The sequence below is a fragment of the Sycon ciliatum genome, chromosome 13 (genome assembly GCF_964019385.1).
Source record: "Sycon ciliatum chromosome 13, ocSycCili1.1, whole genome shotgun sequence".
Lineage (NCBI taxonomy): Eukaryota > Metazoa > Porifera > Calcarea > Leucosolenida > Sycettidae > Sycon > Sycon ciliatum.
The window spans coordinates 662905-676957 of record NC_088655.1 but is presented as its reverse complement, the minus strand read 5'-3'; the positions used below and the strand labels follow the sequence as shown (position 1 = coordinate 676957).

General features: G+C 46.0%; 1 protein-coding gene across 1 annotated transcript in view; it reads left to right on the top strand.

The window, feature by feature from the left end:
- LOC135829011 (uncharacterized) overlaps positions 1-12545 on the top strand; it is an 18735-nt gene extending 6190 nt beyond the window's left edge. The window contains exons 5-15 of the mRNA XM_065341416.1: positions 435-731; positions 1340-1588; positions 2768-3097; positions 3679-3822; positions 4158-4289; positions 4838-4994; positions 5379-5554; positions 8603-8770; positions 9474-9534; positions 10398-10647; positions 11224-12545. Coding sequence (XP_065197488.1) covers positions 435-731; positions 1340-1588; positions 2768-3097; positions 3679-3822; positions 4158-4289; positions 4838-4994; positions 5379-5554; positions 8603-8770; positions 9474-9534; positions 10398-10647; positions 11224-11685 — 2426 coding nt within the window. The 3' untranslated portion in view covers positions 11686-12545. The remainder of the gene's footprint in view (positions 1-434; positions 732-1339; positions 1589-2767; positions 3098-3678; positions 3823-4157; positions 4290-4837; positions 4995-5378; positions 5555-8602; positions 8771-9473; positions 9535-10397; positions 10648-11223) is intronic.
- Positions 12546-14053: the final 1508 nt, after the last annotated feature.

Below are 14053 nucleotides of genomic sequence, written 5' to 3'. Positions count from 1 at the left end.
CAGGTCGACTGCATGGCCGATCATTTTCCCATGCCCGATTTCAGTGCCAATGGGGGATGCATCTCTATGTCTATGTAGTGCTATACGGCATTATATCAGGTTGTTTCTGCTACACATACTGCTAGCAACAGAAGGATGTCCATGTGTGTAGTTATTACATCAGTCCTCACAGAGCATGACGGCTCACAGAGCATGACGGCCCTGCAAGAGCATGACGGCTCACAGAGCATGACGGCTCACAGAGCATGACGGCTCACAGAGCATGACGGCTCACAGAGCATGACGGCTCACAGAGCATGACGGCTCACAGAGCATGACGGCTCACAGAGCATGACGGCTCACAGAGCATGACGGCTCACAGAGCATGACGGCCCTGCAACAGTGATCCTATCTCTCCTTTGTGCTGTTTGTGTGTACTTGCTTGTTACCTGCAGAAACTCTAAATCCCGTCCTTACATTCCAGAAGCTGCCTCCATCACGTAGCACTCGGCCAATACTAGCAACCGTCGGTGACAATCTCATCATAGAGACCGTGGCAACAGCTCGCATCAATCCCACCATTAGCTGGTCAAAGCTAAAGAGTGGTCAGTTGCCAGCAGATAGATTCCTCCGTCTTGGCCAAGGCAATCTTCAGATCAAGTCTGTGCGGGTGACTGATAGCGGTTACTACCGTATTACGGCGCGTTCGGAGAGCGAAGTCAGCAATCACTTCATCCATCTGCTAGTCCAAGGTATGACTTATCTAGATCATGAACTGACAGGGCTAGGCTGTCCTGGCTTGACAGGGGCTTGCTTATTGTGAACTGCAAGGGGCTGGTCTGTCTATCATGAACTTATGGGGCTCATCTATCACGAACTGGTAGGGCTTGTCTATTATAAACGGCAAGGGGCGTTTCTATCATGAACTGATAGGGACTTGGCCTCTCTGGTCAGCCAGGTGCCAAACACTTCTACATTGTGTATTGTGATGTGAGGGCCAAGGACAGAACTAGAACATGTAAAAAAGATAGTTATCCCCATGTATCAGTGATCTATATACATTATAGTTATGTGCAGTCGTGCAGTTCAACAGGAATGTTGTATATTGGTACATTTCTGGGTTTATATGTCGACCCAGAATACTTGGGCCTCGGTATACTGGTCACATAGGGGTTAAACCCGGGCTGTTATTCGACAATCCCGTTTTCCATTTTGGTTTTCAGGTGATAAAAGATTGACTTTCTTATAACCAATGAATGCTGCATCTCTCTCTTGTCCACCTTCTTTCTCTTGTCCACCTTCTTTCTCTTGTCCACCTTCTCTCTCTTGTCCACCTTCTTTCTCTTGTCCAACTTTACAGAAAAACCAGCTCCGTCGCTAAAACCTGCAATGCAAACAGTCAAACCCGGTGCCCTAGTAACCCTAGCGTGCACTGTCACCAACACGCCGTATTCTGCGCTGTCATGGTATCATAACGGCAAGCGCATGGTTGAAACCACGGCAACCATTACCCTAGAGTCGGTGGATGTGCAGCATGATGGCTACTATCAGTGCTTTGTCGGTAACAACGCCGGCATTGATATGGCAACAGCAAGGATCAAGGTAGAAGGTAAGCTGCTGTGCTGATGATGTGAGCTGTTGTGCTGTTGTGAGCTGCTGTGAGCTGCTGTGAGCTGTTGTGAGCTGCTATGAGCTGTTGTGCTGTTGTGAGCTGTTGTGCTGCTGGTGGTGATACACTCATGCCTCAGTTATCCGGACACTGAAGTTACGGGCACTTCGGTCTGCTGCCGGGCACACTTTGGGTGGATCTTAGTGGAAATATTACTACTCTTTAGTCACTTTTTGTGGAAATAGTGACACCGCATGCCATATCTATGGCCTTTCCCCATCAAAATGTATGTGATTCGGAGTTACGGACATTTCAAAGCTGCAGTGCTGATTGTCGTGATATTGACATGTCTGTGTCTAACTAACTAGTCTGTTGTCTAACTAACTAGTCTGTTGTCTAACACTACAGTACGTTTGGGTGCTGAAGAAAAGGGGGGGGGGGGGATTGCCTCCTAGCCTTGGCCATTCCTATCTTCCTGTAGTACGGTCTATGCACAGTTGAGTCACCGTGTATACATTGCTATGCTGTGAGTCACCGTGTATACATTGCTATGCTCGTTCTTGGTGAAATTCTAGCATGCTGTGCTTGGTGAAATTCTAGCATGCTGTGCTTGGTGAAATTCTAGCATGCTCGTTCTTCGCCACCTGACGCTACTGTATATGCATAAGGCAGTCAAAATCGTAAAATTTCTCTACTGTTCCCGAAGGGTCTCCGGCAAGATGACGCCCTCAATAGCGAGGGTAGAGGTGGTGGTGGTGGTGGTGGTGGTGGAAGGGGATAGGGAGGGAGAGGGGCAGGAGGAAGGGCAGGTTGGTGGGGTACAGGCCAGATATGGAGTGCAAGGCAGGGGACTGGCAAGGGGAGCAGAAGACTTTCATGAGTTTGCAGTACACAGCGGTGCTTGTTTCCTTGCGATGAGCCAAGATTTGTTCCACTATCCCATGTATTAGGACAACATTTCTGATGGAGACACCGGTCACTTCCTGCTATTCTGGCTTCTGTGTGTAGTGTACAGCTAACATTACTACGTTCCATGTCCTCTGTGTGTGTGTGTGTGTGTGTGTGTGTGTGTGTGTGTGTGTGTGTGTGTGTGTGTGTGTGTCTGTGTCTGTGTGTGCATGTTTTATGTATGTTGTGTGCATGTGTGTGTACGTGTGTGTATGTGTGTTCCATTGGCAGCCACACCAAGCTTTGCAGTTGAGCCACTCATCAGAGTAGCTATCAACGTGTCGCAAACACTGCGTCTGTCCTGCGCCGTCACGGGGAAACCCCTTCCCAAAGTGTCATGGAGACGGAATGGCGTTGCCATGGATATGAACGCGCAGTTGCTAGGCACGTCTAGACTGCAGTTTCTGGAGGAAGAGGTGAAGTTGAAGTCTGGAGCGATTGCAGTACAATCTGAGTTGATCGTTAACAACAGTGCTAGCGATGTGATGGGATCCTACTCTTGTTATGCCAAGAACAGTTTGGGAGAGACGCGATCACAAGCCACCCGGGTAGAAGTACAGGGTGAGTTTGGTTGTCTCTTGTCTGTTGTTTGTCTGTTGTTTGTCTGTTGTTTGGTTGTCTCTTGTCTGTTGTTTGTCCGCTGTTTTTTATTTTTTGTTTTGTTTTTTCGTTTATCTGTTTGTTGTTTGAAATCTTCATTTTCACCTTGGCCAATGGCCAATTAGGAATTTTTAATGCTCGGTTTAATTCCCAAGGTAAACAGGAGCCTGATCCAGTGAAAGGAAGTTGACTCTTGCGCTGTTTGTAAATGTAGGAAGTTGACTCTTGCACTGTTTGTAAATGTATAGGCTAGAGTGCCCTGTGAACCGGGGCATTGTGCTTAACCAGTTTTGGCAATGTACATTCGTGCAGTGGTCAGAGTCTCTCAATTGCCGTGCCCTACCAACTCTGATCATTGCACGAATGCACACGTGCAATGTCTTTATCCATACCCCGATCACTGTACAGATATAATATTGACTACACCCATACTTCAGTCACTCTGAAATCCCAGCCACGTAGGAGAGGCATATACCGTACAATGTGCATGCTCAAATAATGTCACTTTCCTGCTCCTGTGCTGTGTACTCTACATTATGCAGGTCCACCAGAGTTGAACAATCTGCAAGTTAGCCAGTTTGCCGTCCTAGGTAAACAGGCATTGCTGCGGCTAAACGTGTCCGGATTACCAGCACCCACTGTCGAGTGGACCGTGCCGAAAGGAAACCGACCGGCTGGCAAGCCAGGTAAGGTATTCATATTGGTGCTGGTGTGTGAGACTGTGTGTGTACAGAGGCGTAGCCCGCAGTGGGCACCCCTTGAAATTTTCGGCCTACGTTCACCATGCACAGGATGACCATGAATGACATGCACCAGCCATCCTACATGGCTGGTGCATGACAGACTGACAGACTGACAGACTGACAGGGATACAAGTACAGGAAGAGGGAGAGACGGAGAGATGGAGGGACGGAGAGGCAGAGACGATGGGAAGATGACAGGGGTTATATGTTCTGCTTAATATACCAAGAAGAGGGCTGTAATCAGTTTTTGTTTTCTATTGTTTTGTGTGGTGCTGAAGGGCGTATTGGTAAAACAGCTGACAATAACCTGCGCATTGACAATGCCCGACTGCACGACAGTGGCAACTACCATGTGGTATTGCGCAACATGTTTGGTATGATATCAGCTGACATCACTCTGGATGTGTACTGTAAGTGAATGATGTAATGATGATGTCATAGTTGTTATTGGGTTGTTCAATGTGTTGGACAGTCACTAGTTTGAAAACAACCCATGTACATGCTCTGTGATGTTCATAATGACTACTTGGAGAAATACCACCTTAAGCTTGCGTATGTTTCTTTGCATGTGCACGTGGATGCAGGTATGAGCACTCATGTTTGTCAATATGCTTGTGGACAGGGTTTAGATTCATGTGAAATGTGTATGTTTCTGTGTGATGCGCTGTGTGCACATACATATTACAGTGTATGCATGTGTGAGCAGTATATGAGTATGAATGCGTACTAACACGTATGTGTGCACGCATGTGTGTGTGTGTGTGTGTGTGTGTGTGTGTGTGTGTGTGTGTGTGTGTGTCTGTGTGTGTGTGTGTGCATGTGTGTGTGTGCATGTGATTGTCTTGTCTTGTATGTGTGTGTGTGTGTGTGTGTGTGTGTGTGTGTGTGTGTGTGTGTGTGTCTGTGCATGGATACGTGTGTTTGTGTATTTGTCTGCACAATATTATTAATCCAACAGCAACTCCATCAGTGCTGGGAGTACGATCACAAGCACGGACTGTGAAGTTGGGCGAGTCATTTTGGCTATCCTGCAATGTGACAGGAGTTCCACAACCCAACATCACATGGTACAGAGAACAGGATGCCATCACGGACACATGCTGCGAGAAGTCTAAGTAAGTTATTATACACACACGCACAACACATACACGCACATGCATGCACATACGCGTGCACACACACACATGCACATGCGCGCACATATGAAGTGTTCTATGTGCTGGAAAAGACCCTAAAATTCACCAACTCCTCGCGTGCACGAGTGGGAATGCGTTAGCGCACAAGTGTTTGAGTGTATGGGTGTGTGAGTGCACGAGTGTTTGAGTGCATGGGTGTGTGAGTGCATGGTTGTGTGAGTGCATGGTTGTGTGAATGTGAGTGTCTACAAACTGTTCTTACATCTGCCCATGTCCGTGTCATCGTCCTTACCCCACTAATCTTACTCACCTCCATCCACTCTTGTTTCCATTTCTGTCCAAATCATGAATTTGTTACTGCAGATATTCAATAGAGTCTGAGGAAGTTGCTGAGATCCCAGGTGAAGATAATGTTCAATACACAGTGGTCACGACTACACTGACTATCCGTAATGTGGAGTTCAGAGACCTCACCAAGTACTCATGTCGTGCACACAGTCACGGTGGACTGGCCATGGAACCCATGACTCTCAGATTCGGTGAGTAGAACGCATGCAGTATGATGTCATTATGATGTCATGTCGATGTCATCATGATGTCGGGTTTGCACACTAATTAACTGCAGGACTACAGTGGTTTGGGCAGGACTGGCGCACTGCTTTTGGACTATTTTACAGTCCCCATGAGCGGATGAAACCGACCTATAGTGCGTTTCAAAAGTCCAGACCTGTGGTTTCAAAAAACCGTTAGGCCAGCATCTATACCACACAAAATATGTGATCACTTTGTGCATACAATTTTAGAAATTGGGCGTCTGTTATCCAATTGCTTAGGGATTTATATTTGAACAATTGCGTGAGCTGCCTGAGAAATACTGGGAAGAAATTTCTCAAAAAGCTCTAACCAAATTTGAGTTGCTTGAAAGTCTATAGGTCTATACTTTTGAAACGCACTGTAGGAGTCGCTCGATGTCAGCAATAACCTACCTGGTTTGTAGGAGGATATTTGCAAATGATTATAACCTTCGTTTCACATGCTCCCTACATTCAAAGACCACACAATTCCAGTCTCGCAAGGGGCACCCTTAGGAAGGTCTCGTAAGGGGCACCCTTAGGAAGGTCTCGTAAGGGGCACCCTTAGGAAGGTCTCGTAAGGGGCACCCTTAGGAAGGTCTCGTAAGGGGCACCCTTAGGAAGGTCTCGTAAGGGGCACCCTTAGGAAGGTCTCGTAAGGGGGTGCTGTTGAAGAAGCTATGTATCACTTGTACAGTGTATTACATTGTGTGAGTCATGACCACTCAATAAACACTGATGGTACTGATGTGATGGCTGGGGCTGGGAAGAAAGTTAAACGACTGGACTGGACTCCGAATGAAACATTGGATTTTGACAAAACAGGACCACAGGAATAATTTTTTGATTGGTCCTCTCACACCATAGACTTTTCTTGAATTCGTTATTAAATTCTGTGAATGATACGGCGGATAGATATGCCCTCATCAGCACTAGACATGGGTTAATGTGCAGAAGGTTTGGCCTGTGCGATGACCTGACCAACCATCGGAATAATACCATGGAAACCTGCAATGTAATGATACAATTGTATCCCCGGTGTTTCGGTGAGATCTTAGCGCCCCGTACCACAACCCTTGCAACAGACACAAGCTCCAAATTTCTCTTGTTGAGTAGAAGGTGTTCTTTATTGACCTGCTCCTGTTCTCATGTGATTATAAGAAAGGTATGCAAAGTGAGTCGTACGTGCAAGGGAAAGCGTAGTATCGTTCTCTTTACGGAATGCCCAAACGGGCAAAGCACAAACGAAAAGGGTGTTGCGAAGTAGTGCAGTCATGCAGCAACACCTGAAAAGCAATAATGAAACCCTTCATCTCGGAAAGTAACACGAACCAATGGACGAACAGTTGCGATTTTGCGGGAGGTAGGGGTAGGGGGACCTGTACGGGGAGAGGGGACCCACACTCACCAAGATCAGCATACCCAAGGTAGCCGTGTGGTTTAGCATCCCTATACATTGTGTTTTGGGGTCTTAGCCGAAGACTCGAGTCATCATTCAAGTGAGTGGCGATCGCTTCAAACGAAGTGAACATTATCCTCTTCAGCTGCAGCACATGCAAGGCAAAGCAGCCCAGGATTCATACCACAGCTAAGACACTACATCGTCTCCAGACACATCTGGCTTGCTCTGTAGCTCTGCAAACACAACTTCTACCCCTTCGGCATCGATTGTCTTCCTTGCATACTCCCTCACGTTTTCCAGCGAGAAACCCAGTACTTGGATCTTCTGCTGATATTTGCAACACTGCGATAGTTGATATGCATCCTGGAATGAACGGCTGGTGACGATCACGTGTGTGTCTTCACCATGCCCTCACGGTTCATGTGTAGAACGTGTCTGACGGGCTGTTCTCACAAAGGGCAAGCGTTTTGTTTGTCTGGCTAGTTGCACATTGCAGGTCTACATACAGAAGACACTGCCTTCACACATATAGCCTCCACTTTAGTCAACATAGCATGTATTTGAAGAAGGACGCTTGACCCAGCCAGAAACCTCTTGTGGCAATCTCACCTTCGCTTTCACATTCCAGATTGCTGGATAACGTTTAAGCTCTTCCGCAACCAATCAGGTTTTTGTAGTAAACCATACTGGCATCTCTCATGAATGTATTATACCAAATACATTTCCAATGCAGGTATGGGCTAGAGGAACTGGAACGCGAGGAGCCCAGAAGTCAGCTGCACGATTTCTGGAGTTCGAAGAGAAACAAAAACGTTTTTCCGACAGCTGAAGTACATGTAGCTTTTGAAAGTCTACGAATGGAACAAGATATATCTACATGTAGTTCTCCTTGAGAAGACCAATGTTTCCTTCTAACTACACCAACATAGTCGCTAGCTGTATTATATAAGCCTCTCCGCTTCATCAAGAGGAGAAAAGTACAAGAGATCAAGATAGGAACTCGACATGAACAGTCGTCCAGGGCGACCTCAAAGTCGCACCATCCACAGCTGGCTCAGTGCACTGTGCTGAGTCCCAGCAGCCGTACACTGACTAAACTGAATTGTACGGAGTGACGTGAGCATTAACTGGATTGTACGGAGTGACGTGTGCACTATCGACAAGTGAAGTGTACTAGTGTGCGCTACCTAACGTCAACCCTTTCTCCTGTCGTGGTGAAAAGCTGGCATCGATTGGTTAGATGACCCTCTAAGAGAATTGCCGCAGATTGTCCAAACCTTGTAAAACAACTCGGTTCACACCAGGTAATTGTAATTTTTGCGACGATCTTCAGGATTTTGCATGCTGTTTCACGTCAGCCGAAAAACCGGCCTAATGTGAACCTAGCAATCGTCATCTCCCACATTATGTGTATGTAAGTTGTGTTTTGTTTTCTGTTTGTCCTATTCACACACACACACACACACACAACCTTGCTTGCCACATGACACACACACACCTCCACACACACCTCCACACACACACCTCCACATGCACACACCTCTACACACACCTACACTCGCCTACACACACGCCTACACACACACACACACACACCTACACTGTCTGAACAGGTGGCGGTCTGCCCGGTGAGGAAGTGAATCGTGTGAAAGGTCCGCTGGAGATGCTGCCACTGTGGTCCATAGCCCTGATCATTGCCACTGCTGTACTGCTGATCCTGGCCGGGTTCAGTCTCTACTGTCTTTTCAAACACAAGAAACGAGATCGCAGGCTCATTAGAAGTAAGTCTATTTCATGGCTGGAATGCATAATGCATATTATAGTCTATTACATGGCTTGAATACAATCACAGTCTATCGCATGACTGGGACACACATACAGTTTATTTTTCATGGCTATCTGTTTTGGCCTCTTTTCCTCTGTGCTGCGCTGATGAGTCCACAAAAGACGACACAGTTCTGTCCGCAGATTGAGTACAGTCTAGTGCATGACTGGGGTGCACACAGTCTAGTGCATGGCTGTGTGCACCCAGTCTATTGCATGACTGTGTGCACCCAGTCTATTGCATGACTGGGTGCACACAGTCTAGTGCATGACTGGGGTGCACACCGTCTAGTGAATGGCTGGGTTAGATACAGTCTAGTGAATGGCGGGGACACACATACAATCCTTTACATGGCTGGGGAACTTCAATGTAGTAAATCATACACCCGGAAAACGTCACCAATCATTCCTCTGGCCGTAAGCGAGGTTATCGGGCTCCAGTCCTGGTTGTGACAGTCAATGTGTCTGGAGACCTTTCTGGTTTGCCACTCCCTCAGACTAATCAATAATCATTCCTTTCCCTGTGATTGTATTGAATGCGACAAACAATTTCGGCCCAGTAGAATGGAATTTCGTAAAAGCAAAGACGATCTTTTTGTAGCCGTTTGATTGATTGTATTTAACAGAAGTCCTCTGTGTTGTGATGTTGTGACATTGCAGAGTTATCTCAGCCACACGCAAACGGATCAATGGCCGGCATGACAATAACCAGCAATGAAAGGTAAGAATAGTGTGACATGTGTAGACAGGAGCTGAGCAAAATCTTTTCCAACTTGAATCCGACCAGTATACTACTGTTGAGCAGGGGGACAATGGAACAGGTAGGTGGTACGACAACATTTATTAGAGAGCCGGAGAGACGAAGAGAAAGACAAACTAAATGTCTGCATGATGAAAAAGAGAGAGAGAAAGAGAGAGAGAGAGATAGAGAGAGAGAGAGAGAGAGAGAGAGAGAGTGAGTGAGAGAGTGAGAGAGTGAGAGAGAGAGAGAGAGAAAGAAAGCAAGATAAAGGGCCTGGGTACCTGTGGCAAATATGGGTGCGCAAGTAGCTACGCAGGTCAATGGTACAAAAGGTGAGTACGTGAGTAAGCATGAGGTGCACACCCAGGCCAGCAGGAAGAGGTTGTAGAAGGAGGTAATGTACAAGAGGAAGTACCTAACATTCCATTACATACTGTATTGGGAGTTGATTCCTCTTATCAAAACATCTTGCTGAAACGTCATTACATCTTAGCTAAACCAAGGTCGAGCCATAAGGAGATGCCATTGTTGGATGCTAGTGCAAACCATTTCCTGCACATTGGCAGGCGGCATTGAGCGTATGTCTTGACATGGTGTGGAGATAATGATCATTCAGTGTACAATAAAGAGTCAATACAGTAATGAGTCGATACTGCCAGTGTACGTTGTGTTGGTTTGCTTGTTTTAATTTTCTTCACCGTTTACACAGGCATGTCTGCCTTCTCGTCTAACTCCTCTTACCATATAGCTAGAATTTCAAGAACAGACGGAGAAAGTGCCTTGAAAAACAGTGCTCTGAAAAGTATCTTGGTATTTTGTTTTATTGATGTTTGTATGTTCAGAGTTGTAGGTGATGGAGAGGACAGCAGTCCACGATCCAGCAGCAAGCGGCAGGCTACCGAATCCACACAATACCCTCTAGCCATGAAGAAACTGTCACAGCCTATTGAGCCAGGCCGCACGCGTAGTGGCAAGTCGGAGCAGCTCAGTGCTCAGGACAGTGCTGCAGAATCTGATCAAGTTCCCGGGGGAAATCCGTACGAAAGGACCCCAGGACCTGGTTACAATACCCCGGCTGTGGAGGGGGCGCAGGTATGTACGCACTGCTTTGTGTTTTTGAGTTTTCTTTTACAGTCCATTCATACAAAGATGAGCGCTGGCTCTGGCGAGCTCCCGTATTTGGCGATTTCTTCATGATTTTATCGTACACAGTGCAGTGCGTGAAATTTGAGGTTAGAAAAAGGGTTCGGAAAAGGTACCTCAACTGGGGTTCGAACAGGACAATGCAGTGATGAAAGTGGTGTGAAACAGATTGGATTTTCATGGCCTTTCCCAATTCAGTGCTTACAAGACAAAACTTGGCCGAAATCCTATTATTGTTATCGCTTGCTTTTCGGAGAAATGGACTTCAGAAACATAACTGGAATAGCATGTGGTGGAGGTGGAATTACTTCATTGTAACATAGTGAGCTATCTTTTACTCTGAATAATACGGCTGCTACTAACTTGCTCTAACATAATCCTTAGTCTTCCGTTACGCTTCTTGAAATATCACTCCTAAAGTTACAGAATCCTGATATCTACTAAACCTGACCACTACCATTACAATGAGCTAAATCTGATAACCACTAACACAAGGTGGGTGATATGTTGTGTTGTGTTTTCTAGACCACTGACTTGAAACGTCACACTTCCCGCACACCTGTACCGGCCGCACGCAGTCGCCGTGGTCGGTCACCGTCAGCAGGTCCTAGCGAGACCACTACCTACACGGGTAGTAGCACATTTGCACCGGTAGACACACCCACAACTGACGGATTGACACGTCCAGTACCCATGCAACGCAAAGACAGCACTGAGGGTCCGAAGTCACACCGACGAACACACTCGGACAGCAAGGGTGGCAGGCAAGCGCAACAGGGAAGAACGTTTGTTTCCCGAAACGCTAGTGCAATGACATCCAGGGAACTGCCATTACCAGAACCGACCGCTTGGACACCTCCGGTTGTACCTAAATCTCGCCCTCTTGAAGAACCCGACCAGGACACCGTGACTCATTTTGGTACTAGTAGTCCTGCACCTCAAGTAAAGCCTAACTGGGCCGAGTCCACCAACTACAGCCATGTGTGAGTAATGATGATGTCATCCGTGACATCATACTTTAGTTTGAGGGATGTGATCATGATGCAGGCCTTCAGCATTACGTTACAAGCGGGACTAAAACAAGATGTTGACATACCAGCCAGCTGATCCGAAACAATGTTGAGACTACTGATCCTGATCCTGCCACACTGCTATGCTCACATCACTCATTACTAGTGTGAGCTAGCAGGTTGTCATGACATCATCATAGCCTAATGATGTCATCAATTTGAACATGTGTTTATTTTACTTATGGAAAGGACGTCATCATTGTGTATCTATTATCAAATCCATCACGAGTTTATACAGCTCATATCATGGTGATGTGACTGTGGCCTCTCGGTCATTCATTGGTTGGCAGTAGATGAGGTTTCTCACCCCTTTCCTCCTGTGTACAGAGTAGAGGTCAGCTGCTCATACTCTCACAGCATGTATACAATACAAGAACTGGCTGGTTCTACAACGGCCACAGCAGTTGTACAATATACTCAGTACATGCCACGTATGATCATAAATCCACTCAGCATGTTTGATTGCTCTGCAACTATATTTACAAGTACGTGGAATTTCATGCATAAGAATTTTCACAGATTGACGCATCATTATTTAACTTCAACTATACGTGCGTCAGACTATAAATGAACAATATTTCACAATGCTATTCACCACTGTTGAGAGAGCTGCTATTATACCAAACCTTACTTCAAGTAAGTTATGCTCAGTGCACCTATATGTACGTACGGAGAGCTTTATGTAAGGTCATAATGACATCATAGGTCTATATTTCTGTATCTGTACTTCAAGTACATTTACATATTTTTGTATTTTCACCCATGCGGTACTCTCTATATGATTGAGGCTCTATCTGCTCGTATGTACACGATCCCGCACTTTAAAAACTCTTAAAAATGTGCATGCAATCAGGCATTGCTGCATTCCGAACTAAACGCGGCAGGCGTTGATTAACTAACCCAACCGGTTGAAAGGCATGGATGTGCATTCTACTGATTTTAAAGATTTTGATAAAGGTGTCCTGGCAAAAGAAGCCCTGCAACTGATAACCACTGTAACTGTTTAATGGTTAAGGCTGAATTATTTGCTGTCATCGTGGGCCACTGCTAACATGTACGTACTTCTTTGCTGAAAGTACCGGTATAAGTGCATGAGCAAAACAAAATATTAATGACGTGTATGAGACAAAAAGAGGCTTGGTACAGGATGTGTATGAGACTAGGGACTGTATTTTTTGTGTGTTTTGTTTTGTATTGTATTGAATTGAATTTATTTTATTTTGGTGGCTCAACAGTACAATGTAATACTACAAAAAAGAGGCCCGAAAAACCCATCAAGAGGAGATAAAAATGAAAAAAATGAAGGGACAAACCCAAAACTAGTATTTTCGAATGAAGTGCACTGTAAGGTCGTGTGGACAGGGCGAGGATGAAAACTAAAAACAGCAATGATCCTGGCCTTGATCCAACAAAGAATCCTTGCACTCAATCTCCTGTCACATTCATTGGTTTGAGGGAAAAGTTGCAAACGGGAAAAGTCTGAAGAACATAACTTTACTGTCATCACCACTCACACAGCACACCAGCTCTGATAGCTAGCAGCTGTTTCGATCTGTAACTGTATGTACATGACAATTGTACATGACGCTATGCATGCAGCATGGAAGGAAGTCGGGGGGGGGGGGGGGGAAGGGGGCACTAGTACCAAGTTTGTACGCCAGACTAGAATCGTACCGAGCTGATAGCCACGTGTAGTGCTGCTGTCGTTTCTATACACAAACCTGAAGGGTAGTCATGATCAGGAAGAGTCACTTACTAACGTGTATGACAAGTACAGTACCGTTGTATGATCAGATCAAGAACAAGTTGAGTACCACTACCCGTATGTCATTCCATGCACCTAGTCTCTCCCAGCTGACCATCAATTCCGAAGGCTTGTGTGATTAGATTTCAATTATTTGAAAGGTCTCACTGTGACCAAGAGTCCATAACCCCAGAGTCCATAACCCCCCAGAGTGTGCAACTCGTGATCCTTCTCAGCACAAATCAGTGCCGCAACGAAATCCAAACTTCATACGTCATGTAGTGAGTAGCTATGACGAAATGGGAAGTTTGGCCCGGACCTACTTCGCCCGTTTGCCCAATTTGGGGTCTTTCTTTACGAATCCACGGCCAGGTATTGTACGTAACACGCCTGGAAAGGCTCAAGTACACAGAGAATTATTTCAGAGTTGTCGAACAGTTTTCTCTTTTGAGTGTCTCTCCGATAAGAGAAGAACAATGGCCACTGTTGAACCTAAAGCAAAGCGCTCCCCATTGTCGCCGGAGTGCAGTGTCTCTGTGGA